This window comes from Phodopus roborovskii, unplaced genomic scaffold (genome assembly GCF_943737965.1).
Source record: "Phodopus roborovskii unplaced genomic scaffold, PHOROB, whole genome shotgun sequence".
Lineage (NCBI taxonomy): Eukaryota > Metazoa > Chordata > Mammalia > Rodentia > Cricetidae > Phodopus > Phodopus roborovskii.
The window spans coordinates 26,566-48,671 of NW_026126569.1; the positions used below are offsets into that span (position 1 = coordinate 26,566).

Genomic DNA, 22,106 nt, shown 5'->3' on the forward strand with positions numbered 1-22,106 from the left:
ATATATTGTGTTTTCACTTTGCCTCTTTTTTTCCAGAATCCCCAGGGTGGTGTCCTGAAGATTTCTCAGCCTGGGCTCATCTTACCCCTTGGTGGAGAACAAAAGCCAGGTCATTTCCTCATGGTGTTTGAGGGTTCCTACTATACTTCTCTGTGATTGTAAATTTACTGGCTCACAGATTCTCCCCCATGGAATCTGGAAAACTCGGTGCTTCCCAGAAGTGTCCTGTCAGCTCCCCCACCCCTGCAATCCCCAGTAGTCTCTTTCAAGTATCTGCAATTGTCTTCAAAGACCTCTGTCCACAAACATTTGGTCCATACATAAGACAGTCCAGAAAAGCCAGGGTTAACCCACAGGGCGTATCTCTCAATGGCTCACTGGTGGTAGTTGGTGGGAATGCCTCCATCCACCCATTAACTGGGAAAGGCCCCTTTGAGGCCCATCCTGCAGCATCTCAGATGGTCCCCTTGAGACAGCTGGGTGTCATTACATTGGTTCATTCACTAGCACAGCCTGGCTAACCCTTTCGCTGTGTCCTTCCTCATGCTTTGGGGGGACCACCTCTAAAACACAATGCCCATAACCTATTTGGGTTCTGATTCTGGTGGAGGTCAAGAGAAATAAAAACACTGGCAAAAAGGGCCTTGCTGTGACAGTGGGTACCTGGTAGACACATATTTAGTTCAGTAAGGACCACACTGGACAACCTGAAACTGTGAGAGCCTGTCCTGTTACTGCTAACAGGACAATGGGTCTGTGGGGAAGTGTTTCTCTCCTGGTGTACTGGAATTCTGCTTTGGGAGTCACAAGAAGCCTTATGGTGGTCTTCCAAACCGACAAACAATTGACTGTGATTTATTTCCATATGTATGTTTGCATCTTCCCCCCAAGACAGCAGTTCCCAACCCTTTGGGATTCACATACCAGATATCCTACATATCGTATATTCACGTTATAATTCGATTCACATTATGATTTGTAACAGTAGCAAAATTACAGTTATGAAGTAGCAACAATATAATTTATGCCTGGGGTGTTCACCATAACATGAGGAGCTGTCATCAAAGGGTCATTTTCTCTTATCCAACAACTAATTATCCAAACAACAGATTGGATTTTCTTATTTCTTACCCCCCCAGTTTTCCTAGCTTGGACCCAAATTTCTGTCTTAGCTTGGGGACAGTGTCAGTCCTGCAAGAAATAGGATTGTGGGGGCAGGAGCATAGTCATGCCTCTATGGGGCCACCAGGACCCCAGTGGCACAACAACCCCTGGGCCTACCTGGTGTGATCTCAAACAAGTGCTTCCCCGGGTCCTCAGGGTCTGGAAGAAGTTCGGTCACTTGTGTCCCTTGTAGAGAAATAAATCCCTGAAACAGAGACAAACACAAATAAGAAACCTGTGAAGGCTGGGAAAGGGCTCCTTGGAGTGGAGGGTGGTGTAGGACAGGGCAAGGCAGACTGAGTACCAGGGAGGAGTATGTGTCTCCTTTCTGGGGCATGGGACCAGGCACAGAGGACCCCCCCCATATGCACACACAGTTGGAGGATGGGAGAAGCTCTTCCAACAAGGGGTGGGCCATGACTTCCCAGTGCAAGACAAGGCAAACCAAGACTGTGGCCAGGAGGACAGGGCTGGGGGCTCTTCCATCCCCTCACCTCCCTATCCCAAGGCTCACTGTTGCCTCCTGTAGGGCCCCAGGTGTGGAGAGTAAGAGAGAGGAAGGCTGGTGTTCAAGAGCCTTGGAGGTGGCATCGGGAATAGACAACATCACACGTCTATGTGAATCCAATCTGCCATGGCCTGAATGAAATTTCATTCATTCTTTTCTTGGTTTTATATGTGTATTTGATTTACTATTATTATTAATCATAATTATTTTGGCTTTTATGAGACAGGGTTTTTCTGTGTAGCCTTGGCTGTTCTAGAACTCACTAAGTAAATCAGGCTGACCTCAAAATCAGAGATCTGCCTGCTTCTGCCTCCGGAGTAGTGGGATATAAGTCATGTGTCACCATGCCCAGCTTAATCAATTATTAAGAGATTTCCACTGCAGGGTTGTGGATCAAACCTGGGATCAAACCTCTCATACTCTAGGCATATGCTCTCCCATTGAGCTGCATGTTCAGCCTGAGGTTTTACTTCTTTGCCTACAGAATAGGAGTCACCAACATGCACGAAGTCACCAGCCTACAGGGTGCCATCTTTGTGTCATAGGCAAGCACGGTCGTCCCTTGGAATTCACAGTGTATTGGCTCCAGGATCCCTTGGATGCCCTTTCTGAAGCTCAGTCTGTATGTTATATAACGTGACGTTGACCCTCACTTCTCAGGAGAGTTCCATAAGCCAGATTCCTTCTTGGTAAGTCCTCCCCAAAGAGATGAGGTATTGCTTCTTGCACCCACAGGCTAGCAAGAGCCCTCTTTCTCTCTGGAGGAGTTCCTTCATGTCACACACGCTCAGCTTTGCTTAATTTAGACCCCATGTGTCTTGACTACATATGCTTCTATCCTCTCTATCCTCTGCAGGACTCCACTCCTGCAGTCAGCTCTCCAGGTTCAAACCTGGTAAATTGTGTCACTTCTCTGAACCTCGGTTTCTGTATCTGTGCATTGGGAATCCTACTAGTTCCTTGTAGGGCTGTTCTGAGCTTAAATGAATTAGTACCTGGGATGTCCTTAGCGTAGGTCCTGCCACACAGTGTGTGCTTTATTTTGAGACATGGTCTCACTATGTAACCCCGGCTGATCTGGAACTCACTATTTAGATCACGTTGAATTCATAGAGATATGTCTGCCTCTGTCTCCCAGGTGCCACAGCTCAAGGAGTGAGAACTTTGTGTTAGCTAAGCGAATCTCTCTATTATGTCTGGGCTCCAGAACAGGTGGGGGGTATAGCCACAAATCTGCATTGAGAAGCCCAGTGTCTGTGTCACTGTTTCCCATCCCCACCCCTATGCTTGTGAGCAGACACTCTCCTCCTGGGCCAGTAACATTTTGGTGTGTCCTCACAACATCCCCATGGGGGACTGTAGTCCTGTTGTGCAGATAAGGAAGCTAGTGGGGATGGTAGGGGTGGGGTAGATAGAAAGATGAAGCATTAGCCTGCAGCTGAGTCAGGCCTTTTCTGGCAGATCCTGACCATAGAAGGGAAATGGGAGCCTTATGTCTGCTGGCATCTGTGCTTGGGGACATAAGGAAATGCTCTCGTGTAAGCAACATCAAGGCAGAATGGGGTCTGTACCCACAGATGCTTGCTCTAGGAAATTATAGCAATAAGCCAGGGATCCAGCTGGCAATTGCTGTAACTGAATTACTGGTTGTGTTCTTGCTAAGGAACGTGGAGCTACAGGGAATAAATTAGGACAGCAGCCCCAGGATGCGGGAACGTGCTCATTGAGAGGGCGTGTGCAAAGTCCATCACTGACTCTCCGGGCTTGCTGTTTTGGTAACTGACTCTGATGGGGTACTTTGCTGTGCATTTTCCCTGTTCCTCAATAACCATCATCCACACAATGGGAGTAGCAATATCTTCACTAATGTTACTTTCCACTGAGGGTAAAGGAAACTGCAGAAATAGCTCCTGTTGTGGGAACTGGTACAATGTTCCTGGCTCTCAAACCTACTTGACTGAATTTGTGGGGCAGGTGCTGCTTTGCTATCTCCTTGCACTGAGGTGAGAGAGGCAAAATGCAGGCTTACATCTATGCTGCAAGCAAGGGTCAGCTGGGATATGAGTTCCCACCTGCCCACTCTGCACCCCACCTTTGAGACAGCAGCTTTCCACCAGTTCAGCTTAAGCCACTGTGGGAGACCCAGAAGGGGACTCTGGTATCCAGGAGTCCCTTTGTACTCCAATGAATCCCTGAGTGGCCCCATCACTGCAAGGGACCTTAGCACCAACCTGTGGCTTCACTCAATACCCCAATCTTCCTAAAAGTTGGGAGTGAAGCTTTTATTTTGGGGTTAGATGGAGCAGGGTGTGGTGGTCCCAAGAAGCCTGCTCTCCTGGTTGGGATTGTGATGTGTGTTAGTACTGGAATGAAAGTGCTTGTAAGGTGTCTACCAGACATCCCAGTGTAAACCTGGGCTTGCCTCCCAAGCGACCCCAGAGCTTGCTGAAGCACAGAGTTATGGGCTTGTTTGACAGTAAAGAAAACAGAGCACCCAGTTTACACGTTTGCCATTCTCTGTAGAACACAGGTCTTTTCCCTTCATGGCCAGGTTCACAATGTCACTGAGTGTGGAGTTGGGGAAGAGATTCACTATAGTGTTTGCCACATGGTCACCTCGGAGGACAGGGCACAGTCAAGGAAGCCAGTTGAAAAGAGATGCAGATGTGTGCCCAGTCCTTACCTTTGCTTTTCTTACAGCTGATTTAACTGTGGATGAATGAATTGCTCACCATGGGCCTGTCTGTTCAGAGGAGTACTGGACTCCACCCTGGAAAGCTGAATTCCATGGTTCTGGAGAAAGTAGCTGAATTTTTATTTCTGCCTAGTTTTCTGATGTTGGTGGCTTCAGGAATATGCCTTGAGGGCAGCTGGTCTAGGTCAGTCAAGGGTTGGTGCTTTTCCTTTGAGTTTAGTCCTCTCCTAAATTTGCTAACCCGTAGAACAATAACATGGACTCCATGGGGCCATGGTGACAAGGCAATGGCTTGTGATCTACTGGAGTGGGATATTCACTTTGTCGTCTTCTGTGGCACTGACCACACTCAAGGGGGGGTTGGAGCCAGGGCGGAAGTGACCTGGGGAACTAAGTCAGAGGAGGCGGGGGGGGGGAGGGAGGAGGGGGGATGCGCTCTTGCAAGCCGCAGGGGGACAGGAGGATCCGTTCGGCCTAATTGTTTATCCTGATCCTTATTAAACCACGATCTCGAATGGAGGCATGGGTTCGTATCCCACTTCTGACACCAGGTATCGCTTACAAGAATTCCTCCGGAAGTCTTCCTGTCCCCCTGCGGCTTTCAAGAGAGCATTCCCCCACGCCTCCTCCGATTTAGTTCTCAGGTCACTTCCGCCCTGGCTCCACCCCCAATCAGTGTGGTCAGTGCCACAGAAGGCGACAAAGTGAATATCCCACTACAATCTACCCCAGAGAGTGGAGCTGCATTTGAAATCCTGTGCCTTGCACATGCAGGTCATAGGGGCAATGGATATCTGCTTCCATCCTCTTGACAATGCAACAACCACAAAGGTCCTGGGATTTTTCTTGAGGGTAGTATCCAAAATAAACATTAACAGGGTCCAGCTGGTTTTCTTCCAATAATGTAGGGCCAGGGCTTGGGCACTTTGGCTCTGGAAGGGGCCAGACTCATAGCTCATAGCCTGCATTACAGTGGCACTGTTGGTTGAAAGCCCATGGGCACACAGCCAGAACACACAAGCTCCAAGGCACTTCCTCCTTCCCCTGGGTCTGAACTCACGGCCATTGGCTGTTGGTAGGTTTGCTCAGCCTGCAGGTCTGAGCTCATCCCTAGAAGCTGCAGCTGACTTTGCTCATCTCTAGCTCCATCTTTCCATAGTCTATTGGTACAGATGACTCATGAACTAAGAACACTGCATTCTGTCTGTCTCCAGCAGGTTCCCACAGCCAGGACTGCTGCTGTCTCCACCACAGGGCCTGCACCAGCTCCCCTAGCTCCCCCAGCCTCCAGGGAGACCTGCCAAAGCACACAGGACCCCAGACCACAAGTTCTGCCTACAAAAAACAGAGCTCTATGAAGTGTATAGCACAACCCCAGTCGAGGAGCTTTTGGGAGAGAGTATATTTCAAAAACAACAGCAAATTAAAAATCCATCATCTACCCAAGCATGATGGTGTATGCCTTTAATCCCAGAACCAGGGAGGTAGAGGCAGGCAGATCTCTGGTAGTTCAAGGCCAGCACTATGGTCTACATAGTGATTTGCAGGACAATCACAATACACAGAGAGACCCTGTTCCAAAAGCAAACACAAAAGTAAAGCCACCCAAAAATAAAAATCCATCATCTATACGACATAATAATAAATGCAAACCCCAGAAACCCCTTAGGCTGAAGAAAAGTGGTTTGGTGATTACCCATATTCCATCTTATGTGCCTAAACCGCATAATGGGTAACTTAGGGTGTGATATTTGAAATTCTGAAAGTCTACTATACCAAATTCGGTGTGTATTTGATTATCTACTGCTACCCAATATGCCCAGAACTTAGAGCTGAAAACTACAGTGGTATTTTGTCAGACAGCTTCTGTGGGGCAGGAATTTGGAGGTGCACTAGTTGAATAGTCCCGAGGCTTTATAAGGAGACAGTTAGATACAGAAACTTGACGGCCCGAAGAAGACCAGAGATATATTTTCACACTAGACCACTCAACGGAAGCTATAAAACAGACTCAGACTCCCCGAGGCACAAAGTAGGGTGTGAGTGACAAATGCAGCAGGCAGGATTAACTATAATTCAACTCTATAGAGGAAAACATACTTAGAGTTCTTGAAATCAGGAACCCAGAGAAAAGATAAGTTTTAAAACAGTTTAAATGCCTGGGAATTTAGCTGAATTGGCAGAACACTTGCCTAAGATGCATGAGGCCCTCGGTCTGATCCTCAAGACTAAGTTAGTATTACTTATTAATACTAACTGTGATAGTCGTTGCCTGTAATCACAGCCCTTGGGAGGTGGAGGCAAGAGCGTTAGAAATTCAAGGTCCCTCTTGACCCAGGTTAGCTGGGCTACATGAGATCTGTCTTTAAACAACAAACAAAAAAAAAAACATGTAAGAGAGAGTATTAGTGAGATGTGGAATGATTTTGAACAATCAAGCATGTATGTAATTACCTTTACAGAAGGGAGAAGACTGAAAGATGTTTGGAGAAATGGACGAAAACAAACCCATAGATTCACGAACTCCAATAATTCCCAAGTACAGGAAACAAGCTGAAGTAAAAATGTACATGAAACCACAGCAGAATCAAAATGCTCAAACCTACTGTTGAAGAGGGACTCCTAACAGCAGCCAGCACATAATGACACAATATGGTCAGAGGAACAAAGAGGAGGATGGGAACAGACTTCTCACCAGAATCAACGCAAGCGAGAAGCCAGCCTAGCAACATTTGTGAGGTAGGAGGAGCATGCACAAACACACTAAATCAACAACCACACAAGCAACGTCTGAACTGAGTGAAAATAACCTTCAAAAGTGTAAGTTACATAAAACCCTTAAAAATATACAAAGATGCAGGGCTGGAGAGAAGGCTCAATGGTTAAGAGCACCAGCTGCTCTTCCAGACGACCCAGGTTCATTCCTAAGCACACAATGGTCTGTAACTTCAGTTCCAAGGGATCCCACACCCTTACACAGATACACAGGCAGGCAAAACAACACATATAAAATAAAAATGAATTAATTAAAAAATATACAAAGATTGAAAGGATTCATCACCAGTACGCTTAACTAAAAGAACTGCTAGAGACAATCTGTTGGCAGGAAAATAATATTGGATAAAAACTAAAGGGGTGACCAGTTTCTAGACTCTTACCATATTGGTGTCAAAATCTTAGCCATAAGATAAAAAAAAGAAAGGGTTACCAAAGGAAAGGAAGAAGTTAAATTATCCCAATTTGCAAATGACACAAATCTGTACTTAAAAAAATCCTACAGGCTACACAAGAAAACTTTTATTACTTGATTTTTATACATGTATTTATTGTGTAGGGAGGTCAGAAGATAACTTGTCAAAGTCAGTTCTCTGTTTCCAGAAAACTTACAGATCTGAAAAAAACACTTTCAGTAAAGGTGCAGGAAACAAAATTAACATACAAAATGTAGAAAATACAACTAATAAATTTGCTAAGAAATTAAAATAAAACTATACAATTCAACCATAGCTTAAAAATGTAAGATCAAGAGCTAGGTAGTGGTAGCTCATGCCTTTAATCCCCGCACTCAGGAGGCAGAGGCCAGCCTGGTCTATAGAGAGTTCCAGGTTAGCCAAGGCTACACAGAGAAACTCTGTCTCATTGGGTGTTGGTAGCACATGCCTTTAATCCCAGCACTCGGATCGATGTCAGTTTGAGGCTAGCCTGGTTTACAGAGTGAGTTCAGGACAGGTTTACAGAGAAGCCCTGTCTCAAAAAACCAAACAAAACAAAACCAAACCAACCAACCAACAACAACAACAACAACAAAACAAAACAAAAAACCCAAGCCACAAGAAACCAAAACACAAAACCAAAATAACTAACTAAATAAATAAAAATTAGGGTGTTCATACATGAGATCCTGTAATAAAAAATATAAATACCTGTAAGTAAACTTAACCAAGAGAAGAGAGACCTCTACAATGAAATGTTACAATAATGACAATGAGCTAGAGGGATGTTTTGTCTGGTAAAGTGCTTTCCGCACAAGCATGAAGCCCAGAGTTTGATACTCCAGAACCCATATAGGAAAACCAAGCATGATCATATGTGTCTGCAATCCTAGTGCCATGATCGATAGAGAGAGCAAGATCCCTGGGGCTTGATGGACAGCCAGTCTATCTGAATCACCAAGTTCAGGTTTAGGGAGAGAGACTCTGTGTCAAAAACCAAGGTTGTCAACCCCTGGCCTCTGCCACATACATGCACACACATGAATACATGTGTGTATCTGTGTACACACAGATATACACACACAAGTTACTAAAAAATAAACTGAAGACGGTGACCCTAGGTGTAGAAAGTACATAGACTTCTCATGTTTCAGGAATAGCATGTGCCACCACGAACATGGTTTGCTAGGGTGGGAATATCTCCAGGTTGAAGTCAACCTGGGCAGTGCATCAAGAAGTTATGTTTTCTCTTAACATGCCTACCAGTCATTGAGCTGGAGGCTTGCATGGTATAGTAAAGCACAAGAAAGGCAGAAAAATCACCCATACTGGAGGGGAAGTTGTAAGATTGTATTCAAAGGCAGCATAACTGTCTACATGTAAAAATCTCACAAAAGCTACGAGAACAAATAGGTTCCTCAAAGCTGCAAGATACAAGGTAAATCCAAATCTACAGTATTGATTTTCTATACAGTAGCAACAAATAATTGGAATCTGGAAAAACTGAAACAGCATAAGAAATCTAAAATATTTAGGAATGATTATGATAAAAGACATTTATGATCTGTGCACTGAAAATCATAAACTGTTGCCTGGAGAAATAAAAGACAGGCTATACAGATGGGACGTATATTATGTCCATTGTGGAAACTTTGCTGTTGCCAAGGTGCCACTACCATCCAAGAGGATCTAGATATTCAGTGAAGTCCTAGTCAAAATTTCAGTAGGCACTTTTGTAGAGATCGATCAAGTAATTCCAAATTTCACAGAAAACCACAAAGAACCTAGAATAGCTAGACAACTTTGAAACCGAGCAGCAAAATTGGAGATCTGGAACTATTACTTCATAATGAGACTTATTGTAAAAGTATAATTAATGACCAAAATGATACGTTGACATCAAATTCATCAATGAAACAGAATAGACAGTAAATAGCTCAATCCATATTTGAACAGTTTTGTTTTCTTAAAGACAGGTCTCACTATGTAGCCTCAATGGCCTGGATCTCACAGATGTCTGCCTGCCTCTGCCTCCCAAGTACTTCTCAGTCTGTGTGTCCATGGGTTAATAACTAAACTGCCTAGTCCTCAGTAATCTGCTTCAGTGTCCTGTTGAGCTACCTGCCTCATCCACAATCTAACAGTTGGGTTAAAAAAAAAAAAAAAAAAAGAAAAAGATTCAATCATAACAAACAAAGTAAATGTGGAGATACCTTTACTGTGTGAAAGGCCTAATCTTGTATTTCTTTTTATCCCCTTTGTGAAATTATTTTTAAAACTGGTTGAAGACAGGTGCCTCTTTTTTGGTTTGAATTATTTAATACAATTTGTGCTTGTTTGTGAGTGTACTGCATGCTTTATTGATTTATTTCATTAGTGTGTGTGTATGTGTGTGTACGTGTGTGTATATGTGCACATACACACATGCATGAGCACAAACATGTGTGCAAATGCAAATGCTCATGGAGGTCAGGTATTAGGTGTACCTGGAGCTAGAGTTACAGAAGGTAAGCAAACTTGAGCCATCTCTCCAGCCCCACAAATAGATCTTTTAGTATTGTGAATGAACAAAGTCGGACACCAAGCCAGAGTGTGTTTACACACTTAGAAGACTGTATGAAATTCAACATTGGGCCAAGACCATGACACTTTCTGTGAAACTCTGCTGGCAAGTTTGATTCCCAGAATTCATGTAAAGTTGATCTCTGTCCTTCACAGTGCTCCTCCACACACACACACACACACACACACACACACACACACACACACACACACACACACACACCATGTTTGTTAATTAAGTAAAAATTTAAAAATAGGGATGGATTGCTCAGTGGTTAGGAGTGCTTATTCCACAATCAGAGTACCAGAGTTTGGTCCCTAGCACCCACATGACAAATGACATGTCAGGTTCCCTGTCAAATGCCTTTAACATTAGCCCCGAGGTGGGACAGAGAAAGGGTCACAGGGGCTTGCTGGCTTCCAGCCTGCTTGAAGCATGAGCCCCAGGTTCAGAAAGAACTTGCCTCGGCAGAGCAGGTGGAGAGTGACAAAGGAACACACACACACACACACACACACACACACACACACACACACACACGCACGCACGCACGCGCGTGCGCACGTCACTGCAGCATTAATACATCCATAATCCCCCCTCCACAGGATAGAACACATTCATTTGTTCAGATGATTATGACATCTTTGAGGGGAGGCATCTGTTTGGACCACTGGTCTGTGAATCTATTTCATATATATATATATATATTTTATGAAATCTAACAGTATCTCAAGTAGTTAGTTTCCTTTCTTTCCTTTTTTCTTTCTTTTCTTTTTCTATTTTTTTTTTGTGGTTCTGGGGGTTAAAACCAGGGTCTCCAGCATGTTATGTAAGTATTCTGCTACTGAGCCACACCCTCACCCTTCAAATCAAGTAGTTTTGATAAAAATTTGGTATATAAATTGAGATACATAGTAAACAGATTTCAAAGGCAGTATGAAGAATATAAAATATCTCAATAATTTTATATGCTATCACACTGAAATAAAAGTATTTTGCAATGTTGGCATAAATAAACTTTATTCCTAAAAGACAACTAAACAGAAAAATAGGCAAAGGGTATTAACAAGAAATTCATAGCATAATAAACACATGCAAATGTTTGAGTGTTGAGTTTCCCCAAAATTTCTATGTTGGAAGCTAGTACCCCAAATATTAAAACTAAGAGGTGAGGGCCGCTGGAAAGTGATTAATGGATAGTGTGGAGCCCCCATGAATGGGATCAATGGCTTTAGGAATGGAGCTTGAGTAGCCCCATGGACACACTGTGAATGAATGTTTATATTTTAGGATTTGTAAGACATATGCATGTCTTCCAATACATACTAAACTGTCTCTAGATTCCTAATAAAACCCAACACAGTGAAAATGATATGTAAACAGATGTCATATAATATTGTTTGGAGAATGAAAACAAACATGTTTTCATTCATGATTATGTCTATACAGGCATAACCACTTGTCTTCTCCATGTTTTTTTTTTCTTTCATAGTATTTTAAATTTAAATTTGAAACAAGCTTGTTTTACATGTCAATCCTAGTTCCCACATTCTCCCTTGTCCTCCCCCCAACCCCCATTATGTCCCCTTTCTGCTCCACAGGGAGGGTGAGGCCTTTCATGGGGAGTCATCAAAGTCATATCATTTGGAGCAGGGCCTAGACCCTCCCTCGTGTGTCTAGGCTGAGAAAGTATCCCTCTATGTAGGATGGGCTCCCATAGTCCATTCCTATACGAGGGATAAATACTGATCTATTACCAGAGGCCCCATAGACTGCCCAGTCCTCCTAACTAGCCCCCACATTCAGGGCGTCTGAGTTGGTATAATGCTGGTTTACCGCCTATCAGTCTGGAGTCCATGAGCTCCCCCTTGTTCAAGTCAGAAGTTTCTGTGTGTTTCTCCAGTCTGGTCTTGACCCCTTTGCTCTTCACTCCTCCCTTTTTGCAACTGGATTCCAGGAGTTTGGCTCAGTGTTTAGCTGTGGGTGTCTGCTTCTGCTTCCATCAGCTACTGGATGAAGGCTCACCACGTTTTTCATCTACAGTCAGGTGCATATGCACAGCCCTCAAATAGGGAGGGTCAACTATGTTCAGGAAGGTCACAGAATTCTTATGCCCTAGGAGGTAGTGGTGAGATGCTTTTGATGTTCTACCCTGTAATGTTTGCGTCCAGATAAGAACGTTTAAATAATATTAACATTCAAGAAAGGAAAGGGCAGTTAGATAATTCCTGAAGTGCTGCTCAGGCCAGAGTAATGGGCTCTTGGCATGAGTCTCCCATCACCCACTGACTGCACATCCTTTTTCATGTCAGGAGTAGGCCAGCCTGTTCAACCCTTCTGTAATCCAGAATGTCCATCCATCACTTCCAAGCAGAGAATAATAGCCTTTTCATCTGTGAACACTTAGTGTGGCAGGCCTCTCAACTTTCCTCAGACTAAAATTAAGTGATGGTTCCCCCTGCCCATCCTTGGACCAGAGTCTGCAGAGTGGTAGAATTCTGCCTGTCTCTAGTCAAATGTCTCACACCCAGAACTTAACTCATGAAAGACAAGCAAGCATTGTATCCAAAATATGGCTCACATGGAAACCTCCAAGGTTTTATCCTCAGAGAGGTCAGGTCTCAAGGCTGGCAAACTACCTATTGATATTAGGTACTGGGACAAAGTCTGCTTTACCTAGTGTTTCCCTCTCTGTGGAATGCTGTAGAGACATCTTCCTCTAGATGCCTCTGAGTATTGATGGGATGGGGTGCTCAGAGGACCTGGGTTGAAGCTGGGCTGTGCAGGTGCATAGGACCTCTCAAAAAAAAAAAAAAAAAAAAAAAAAAGGCTTTACTGCTAGGCGGTGGTGGTGCACACCTTTAATCCCAGCACTCAGGAGGCAAAGGCAGGTGGATCTCTGTGAGTTCGAGGCCAGCCTGGTCTACAGAGTGAGTTCCAGGACAGCTAGACTGTTACACAGAGGAAACCCTGTCATGAAAAACAAACAAACAGAAAAGGCATTGTTGAACAGTCTTATGATTGGGACTTAGAGGTCACCTCCAGGTCACCCACAGAGTCTCAGTTTCCTACCCAGTAATGTGGGGGTGTTTTGAGAATTTCCTGAGCTAATTCTTGGACAGTTCTGGGTCCAGCATCTGGAGAGAGGATTGCTGTGGTTATTTAGTTAAATGGTCAAGTTTGCTTGTGATCAAATGTTGTAGGATGCAGAACACACACACACACACACACACACACACACACACACACACACACACGCCAAAGAACTATTATCAGGGGATGTGTGGAGATAGCTCAACAGTTAAGAGCACTGGCTGCTCTTCCAAAAGATGCAGGTTTGATTCCTAGCACCCATACTGGTGTCTCACAACCATCTGTAACTCCAGTTCTAGGGGAGTTCCAGCCTCCTCTTCTGGTCTCTGCCATCAATGCACACACACACACACACACACACACACACACACAGTGCACAGACAATATGCAATCAAATCACCCACACCATAAAATAACAAAAATAATTTTTAGAAAACACTATGAGGTTTGTCATGTTGTAGCATTACCCCTTACATGGGTGTTACCCATGTAAGGCTTGATAGACTTAGGCCTAGTTTTCTGACCTTTAGACATGAAAACATTTCTGCCCGCCCCATTACCATTCTTCATGTGTCATGAAACAAGGTAAGATACAGATCTGGGGAGTCTGAGATGCCGAGGATAGGGTCCTTCTTTAGAGTTTACGATATAGTCTGCAGGGCCTCACTGTAGGGCCTGAGATGGCTGTAGCTGCCCTACTGCCCTGGACCCTGGGGTTTGCCTTAGTGTTAAAGTCTTTGCAATCCTAGCTCAGCTCAAATATAGTAAAGGGAGGCTTTCTGGGAAGTCTTCATTTTTCACCTTGACTGTGCAAAGTCCCTCTAATGAAGCAGAATGATAAGCCCTCAGAGGCAGCATCTTGCAGAAGGGCAGGCAGGTTTCAGAGTGCAATCACTCAGGTTCCTTATCTGCTGGAATTCTGATGGGGCCTCAGATCCATCTTCAAAAGTTTTACCCATCTGACACCTAGCCAGGAACCAGATCTCTCTGAACTTGACACAAATAACACAAACCTGAAGGAATCTCATTGCCAAGCAGGGAAGCAGCCTCCCTCCCTCCTTATCATCCAGGCCCATGGCCAGGAGCCATCACCCTCCATGAGGCAGAGACCCAGGCAGGCACATGGAAGGGCAGAGACAAATGAGTGTTTGGATGAGACACTCATGTCCCTGAGGAGTAGGGGCAATTAGGTTGTCTGTCTTTGCTAAGACTGTCCTCATTTCAACAAAGACTCCAGATGTTCTCATCTGCATACCAGGGCTGGCCCAGGGAAGCACTGCATTCCACACCATGTCTTGGAGCTTCTTCTGTTTTTTTTTTTTTTTTTTTTTAATGGAAAAATCTTAGACCCACGTTGGAGAGTGCCTCAGGATCAGAGTCCCAAGAACAGACTGTTGTTCTGTGGAACAGAGTTTGGGGTTCCCCATACCTTATAATTCCCCAGCTGGTCATTACCAACCCAGCTATGAACCATTGAAAAATCCAGCTAAACTGAAGGATGCGTCTAGGCATGGGGCATTGGTAGATCCCTCAAGGACCCCCAGACCTCGAAGTTAACAATCTTTCCCCAAATCCCAAGAGGTGCCCTATCTAAGGTAGGAAGGTGGCTGCACCAATGGTCTCAACAGCACCTTGGGGTCCCCTCCCACCCCGTCACTGTCAGGGCATGCTGTTCTGTGTTAGAAAGAGCTCATAGGCTGAGAGTCTGGCCTCAGGGGCAGCCTGAGTTAGGATGCTGAGTTGCATCTCAGGGTGCTATTTAGCTAGTGGAGTAGAATGATAAGCCAGGGATTTCCCTAAAGTCTCTAATGTTTATCCTGCCCCAGCAGGAGGGGGAGAGGCAAAAGGACATGCCATTTCATAACAGGATTGGAGAAGGTTCTACTACTGTTTCTGAGAAGTCTGAGGGTGGGGACACCTGGTGAGGCTCTGCCAGTAGACCTAGAAGGCAGAAATGACAACACTAACTTCAAACATCCTTTCAGACACACCCATGACCTTCTCTTTTTCTCTCTCCCTTCCCTGCTGGGTCAACCTGGGAGGCCATAGAAACAGCTGAACCCTGGATCCACAGCCGATGTTGCTCCAAAGAAAGGTAAACTTTTGGTATGTTTATCAGAGGACTTTAGTGTTGGTTATGTTAACTAATGAGATATTATTTTGAGAAAATAAATGTTGATGTCTTGAACTACTTACCCATACACACACACACACACACACACACACACACACACAAAATTCTGAGCAGTAGCACCATTAAACAATATATTTTCCCATTGGTAAAGCTTCTTAATAAAACAACAGTCCCCTCTTATTCCATTTCATTTTCTGAAGTTTCAGAAATATTTGGCCAACCACAGTTTGGAAATATGAAGTGGATCATAAATAAACATTTAAAAATGGTGTGTGTGTGTGTGTGTGTGTGTGTGTGTGTGTGTGTGTGTGTGTGTGTGTATGTGTGTGTGTTTCAAGACAAGGTTTCTCTGCATAGTCCTGGCTGTCCTGGAATTCACTCTGTAGACCAGGCTGGCCTCGAACTCAAGAAATATACCTGCCTTTGCTTCCCAAGTGCTAGGATTAAAAGTGTGGGCCATCACCACCCAGGAAACTGTGTGCTTTTAAATTAAATAGCTTGAAGTACTCCCAAGCTCTCCTGTTCCATGTCACATAGCATGTGAATGATCTCTCTCTCTCTCTCTCTCTCTCTCTCTCTCTCTCTCTCTCTCTCTCGTTTTCCAAGACAGTGTTTCTCTGTGTAGCTCTGGCTATCCTGGAATTCACTTTGTAGACCAGGCTTGTCTTGAGCTCATAGAGATCTGCCTGTCTCTGCCTCCTGAGAGCTGGGATTAAAGGCGTGCACCACCACTGCCAGACAAATAGTCTCTTCTTCTAGCATATCCATGCAGTATACTCTAACCTCCTGTCTTAGGGTTTCTGTCGATGAGATGAAATATCATGACCAAAAGCATCTTGGGGAGGAAATGGTTCATTCCTCTTACACTTCCAAATTAGCCAATCACTGAATGACCTTAGGGCTGGGACTCCAGTCTGGAGTTAGAAACTGGAGCACAGAGGCCATAGAGGAACACCTCTTACTGCTTTGCTCATGGCATGCTCAACCTGCTTATTTACACAGCTCAGGAACACTTGCTTCCGGTGGTACTATACCCACAGTGAGCTGCCTGCCCCCAATCAACCACTAATCATGTCTACACCTGGAAGACTTGATTACAAGCCAGTCTTATGCAGGCAATTTCTCAATTAAGATTCCCACTTTCCAGATGTCTATGCTTATGTCAAGCTGACAGAAATTGAGCAGCACACTTCCTGTTAGCTACTCAGTGGCTATCTTAGTTGTTAAATTGACTGGTATGCACAGTAGCTGGGTTTAAGAAACCCTTCCTTTATAATGACCTCAAGCTTGAGATTGAATTACAGCATGATATTTTAATTATTCCACTTTATTTTCTATTGCCATTAACCTATGAGAATGCTTCATTGACAATGCTTCATTTATAAGTCAAACTTCATCACAGATTTTTACATATAGGACAATGCCTGGTGCATATGGGTTTTAGACTATCTATAGCTTTAGGCACTCATGGGGTTCTTAAAGTATATCCTCTGTACTAAAGAGGAACAGCTATACTGATTATTGTTTGCTCCTAGGACTGGACATTGGGAACTAAAAAGGAATGGAAGGATGGCAATGTGCTATTGGGGACAAGTGCCAATTGACAAAGTCTGGCTCTGATGGTCTGCAGGGCATGTCATAGGGAGTGGGTTCTGGGCTTCATCTTCAGTGGTCAGGAATGTCCCTCCCTGCCTGATGTTTTGGACTGGAAAATTGGAAAAAGTCTGGTAAGGGCTGATGTAAGTTCAAGTGGGTGCCATGCCTCCTGGCCTATTGCAATGCTGTGCCCTGGAGTATATGGTGCTTTTGGGAAGGATGCTACTGCACCATCAGTGGGCAGGTTAGAGGCACACAGGACAAACACAACTCTTATCTCTCACCAAATGTCCAGCCTGTGAATGGCCTAGCCAGGGCCTAAGAGTATGGAAGTGGCTCCACTTCCTTCTTGGCTCACTGGGTAAGGTGGAAGGTCTTTGACTCCTGACATGCGGTGTTTCAAGTGGAGGTCCTAGGGAACCTGGGCTAAGCCTAGTTCCTCCTGACCCCCCATGGTGTGTGGTAGCTATGTCACAGCCAAGGCAGCTGAGTTCGGAGACAACCAGCATCCTCAGGCATCAGCTATGGGCTTCTCTGGAAGTGTGAAGCTCTCTGCTGACCATCTACACCTTGCAGGAATTTTCTCTGATGTAGGACTCAAGTGGACATCAGTGTTAATATCTGTTCCTGTACACTACCCTCAGTTCTGCAGGGCCAGCCTGTTGGGTTTGGAACCAGAGCTGGGAGTCCTTGGTGGAGCTGTCTTGCCTTTGACCCCCACCATGAGACACCCACGGGGACATAGTCTCTCCATTGTTCATACGGATAGCACCAGACCACAGGCCGGCCCTTCTCTTCCACCGTTCTTAGCATACTTTCTGGGTTGCAAAGCATTTCCCACCTGCCTCCCTCCCACTCTGCGTTATGGTGTGGCTATGAAGTGTCCCCCACAAAAAGCTTAGGCATTGAACACTTGGTCTCCAGATGGTGGCATCGTTTTGGGAAGTGGCAAACAGTTGGGAGTTCTAGCTGAAATAACCAGGTCACTGGAGGTGTGCCTTGAAAGGTTATCCCTAATGTTTGTCCCTTCCCCTCTCTCCTTCCTCCCCGCCATGCAGCCAGGAGCCTCTGCCACACAATGCCACTGTCACTGTCATAACAGTCTCCCTTACCAAGGGGCGGGAAGCAACAGAGCCCAGTACAGCAGAAGGGACTCCTGTGTGAACGCAATAAATCCTCCCTCTCTAGTTATTGTATCTGATATATTTTGTTACAGCAACACAGAAATAACTAATTCATTCTAAAATAAACGGACTTGAGGGCAATCCTGTGGGCATATATGGGACACCCATTGTTTTCCAGAGTCTAAATGGAGTCGGAATATATGTCTTACGAAGTTTGTTTGGCCTACAATACATCTTAGGTACTCAGCTGAGTCAAACGGCCCACCCAGAAGTGAGTGGGACCCTCCCTTGGCTGGAAATGGTTTTGGTCACACAGTGTTTCTGGAAATACCAACAGCAATGCTGCTTCTCTGGGGTATATGGTGCATCTGAGAGGAAGGCTACCACATTACCAGGGAACAGGCTGACTGGAGATGCACAGTATATACTTTTCACTCGCCTGCCCCGCCGAGCTACCCTGACTTGATGAGCTGGCTGCAGCCAAAAACACCTGTTGCCTTTTGCTGAGGAGACAGAAGTCTTCCTAACTTTTGCAAACACTGCACACTCTTTAGGGAACACAACTATTTTTCTTGGCAGCCTAGAAAAGTCATTAGCTTGACAGAAGCCATCTCACATCACCTAAATTATGTTGATGAGCAGTAGTTCAGTATTCTACCAATGCACTAAAGAGCCAGAATAGCTAAACGCTAATGCAAAGAAAGTCATGCTCAGCTAAACAATGAGTAAGATATACTTCCTTGCTGCCCCAATGCCATTCAATTATGTTTTTCTTCCCAGTAATTGACAAAGCTCATGATTTACCAACAACCTTCCAGCTATTATTGTAAATTAACTGGGTTCAACTTAAAGCCAAAGAATTGATCTTTTGTAAGAGGGACCAGGAGCCTTGTGCTGAATTGAATTAGTAAGCCAAGAGGAGGTTGCTTTGTTTTTATGAATGATCAGTGACACTGGAGGAAACACAGAAGTTGGGGATTGGTTTTGTTTGAGGTGGTCTTATTACGTAGCCCAGGCTGGCCTTGAACTGCTAGTCCCCTGCTCCCACCCCCCTGAGTCACATGACACCACTTGAAGCTCACAGAGGTCAGTGTTAGAAGATAAAGTGGCTGAGTAGTGACAGTTTCCTTTCCTAGAGGAATGGCAGTATATTCCCATATAACTATTGCTTATAGTAATTTGTAATTACTATAATATATTCCCAGTTAGTGTTGCCACTTTTGCCTCAGAGCTTCAGGAAAGTGTAAGACAAGTTATTTTTAGACAGGGTCTCTTTGTGTAGCCCTGGCTGTTCTGGATCTCACTCTGTAGACCAGGTTGGCCTCAGACTCACAGAGATCCGCCTTCCCCTGCTTCTTCTGTACTGGGACTAAAGTCACGCACCGCCACAACTTAGCTAAGTCAAGTTTTAAAGCAACTTCATTCATATTTTGTCCTTGACATGGTACAGGTAGGGGACATTTGTTTAAAAGAGAGCTGCTGTGGTTGGCAATTTGAATTTAGTATATATAGCTGTTTTTAAAATTTGACTTGTTTGACTAGAATTCAGATTCTGATTATATATATATATATATGTATATATATATATATATATATATATATATGTTCTTAAATGGCTGCAAACATAGAAAACAGAAGAATCCCATAAAAAACATGAATTCTCAGACTTAGACCTAAATAATGGATACTTCTGTGTTTTTTTTTTTTTTTTATGTGCATTGGTTTTTTTTTTTTTTTTTGCCATGAGTATCAGGTTCCCTGGAACTAGAATTACATGTGAGTTGCCATGTAGGTACCAGGAATTGAACCCAGGTCCTCTGGAAGAATAGTCAGTGCTCTTAACCACTGAGCCATCTCTCCAGCCCCTATACTTCTCTTTTTATAAGAATCCAGCAATCCTTCACTAAAGAGACATTTGAAGTTGTCTCCAAGGGCATTTTAAACAAAGAAAGATTCACAGTTTACTTTTTTCTCTGCCTTGCTAACAGATACCTATCAACAGCCAGTCAGCTCAAGGTCATGGCCTTGTCTCAGTCACTGCTGAGGTGTCCTGAATGACAGTAGGGCTGCTATGTATGTGTCTGTGCCTCTTCTTTAAGCACCACTGTGTTCCTTCTGGGCATAGTGACCCCACTGGAAAATGCTGTGCCTAGGTCTGTGGTGGGACTGTCCTGCCTGGGAGCATGAACTTTGGGAACTTATTTACCTGTTTTGGATGGGGATGGTAGGAGAGAAGAGGAGATTCGAACAAGTTTACTGACCAACTACGACCTGTGAGAGCTGCTATCTCCAAGGCCCCCATGGTGTCCACTACCAACTGGGTCTCCTTTGAGACTTTCATCAGTCCATCATGGAGTCAAAGTTTCAGATGCTCTGCCCAAGATGGCAGCTGAAGACGATGATGATCCCCAAACCATGAAATTCTGGGAGAGTGCTACTCTGGAAAGATGTGGAGCTCAGTAGCTTCTCCTCTAATCTCAGTTTTGACTCATATAGGACGTGGCTTTGGAAAATCATCCTGATCTAGTTCAATCCAGGTCTTCATTCCTGGCATCCCTTTTGAGTTTGAGAGTCAGAAAGGCACTTAGAGACCATCTCCGTTTAACCTTTCCTCCAAGCTACTTTGTCAGCCCCAGGGACTGGTGCTCACCTGCTCCAGCGAGCCATGCCATCAGAACAGAAGAACAACAGAGTGGTCATGTAGAGTGAGTCTGTATATATTTTCCTGTGAGGTCGAATGCCTTATTCAGTTCCCTTTCCAGGGTTTCCTTGTCCCAGGTGCTGCACTGCGTTGTTTTTCTGATCCATGGGAGTTCATGCTTCTCGTCTTCCTGTTCTTGCCATACTGAAAATGCAGTGTTTGAGGGGACTATCTTTCTCCAGATGGACCTTGTTTGACTATGACCAAGCTCATCAGGACTTCCCCCTGTCATAATTCGTGTGTATCTGTAATATGACTCAAGGTTCTCATTAGATATTTTTGCAACTATATCTCACTGTTAGTTTCCACTGAGCTTTCAACTAATTAAAACCCTGAACTCTTCATTTGACTTTTTTTAAAAAAAAATGTGTGTGTGCATGCAAGTGTATACCACATGTGTGCAAGCACTCTCAGAGGTCAGAAGAGGGTGTCTGATATTCTGGAGTCGGAGTGACAGGTGGATGTTAGCTGCCCAGTATGGGTGCAAAGAACCATGCTGCAGATGTCTGCTACAGCAACAAGCTTTCTTAACCACTGAGCCGTCCCTAACCTTATCTTTTATTTATTTATTTATTTATTGTTAAGATATCACTATGTAGCTCAGGCTGGCCTTGAACTCATAATCCTCCAACCTCAATTCCCCAATGATGGAATTAGAGGAATGTGACCCCATTCTTGGCATATGTTTTCAACGTCTTAATTAAATTACTCCATTTTGTGGGATTAAACAGCTGTTTTAAAACAAAGGTAGGACTTCCTACTTTATCTTAACATTTTTCCCCGAACCCAGCCTGTTAATGCCAGCTGACTGAAGTGTCCCTCGCAGCTCTGCCAACTCATTCGTTAGCCATGCCTTTGGTTTTTCCACAGCATCATAAACGGCATGCCACAACAAGATTAAAGAGTTTGTTCTGGAATCACACTGTTTTCTTGGAGTTGTGGTCCCAGCACTTTCTTCCTAGTTCTATAGGACATCGGGTTTTCTCATCTGGCTAGAAGCAGATCTGCACATTTTGCTGGTCTTGGAAAGCAGGTATAACCATTTCTAAACGGTTGCAGTCATTCGCTGCTGTATAACAAAGCACCCCCAAAACGCAGTGGCCTCAAAAGAGTAATTAAGATTCTGCAGTGGGGCTCAGGACAGTAAGGGCGTGGTCTAGGGTCACTCACACAGCTGCATAGCTGGTAGGTGTTGGGGCAGAAGGTTCAAGGCCACACCCATCTGGCAGGTCCCTTGGAATTCTCTCCCTCCACATTGTTCCTGTCCTGCTGCCATCTGCCCAGACATGTGCACCGCTTGATTTCTTCCGGGTGGG

At 44.5% G+C, this 22,106-nt stretch overlaps 1 protein-coding gene across 1 annotated transcript in view; it reads right to left on the minus strand.

Moving 5' to 3' along the window:
* Positions 1 to 1,234: 1,234 nt before the first annotated feature.
* The window catches only part of LOC127235461 (rho GTPase-activating protein 22-like), a 50,474-nt gene continuing 29,602 nt past the window's right edge, over positions 1,235 to 22,106 (minus strand). The window contains exon 4 of the mRNA XM_051202765.1: positions 1,235 to 1,369. Within this exon, the coding sequence (XP_051058722.1) occupies positions 1,235 to 1,369 (135 nt within the window). The remainder of the gene's footprint in view (positions 1,370 to 22,106) is intronic.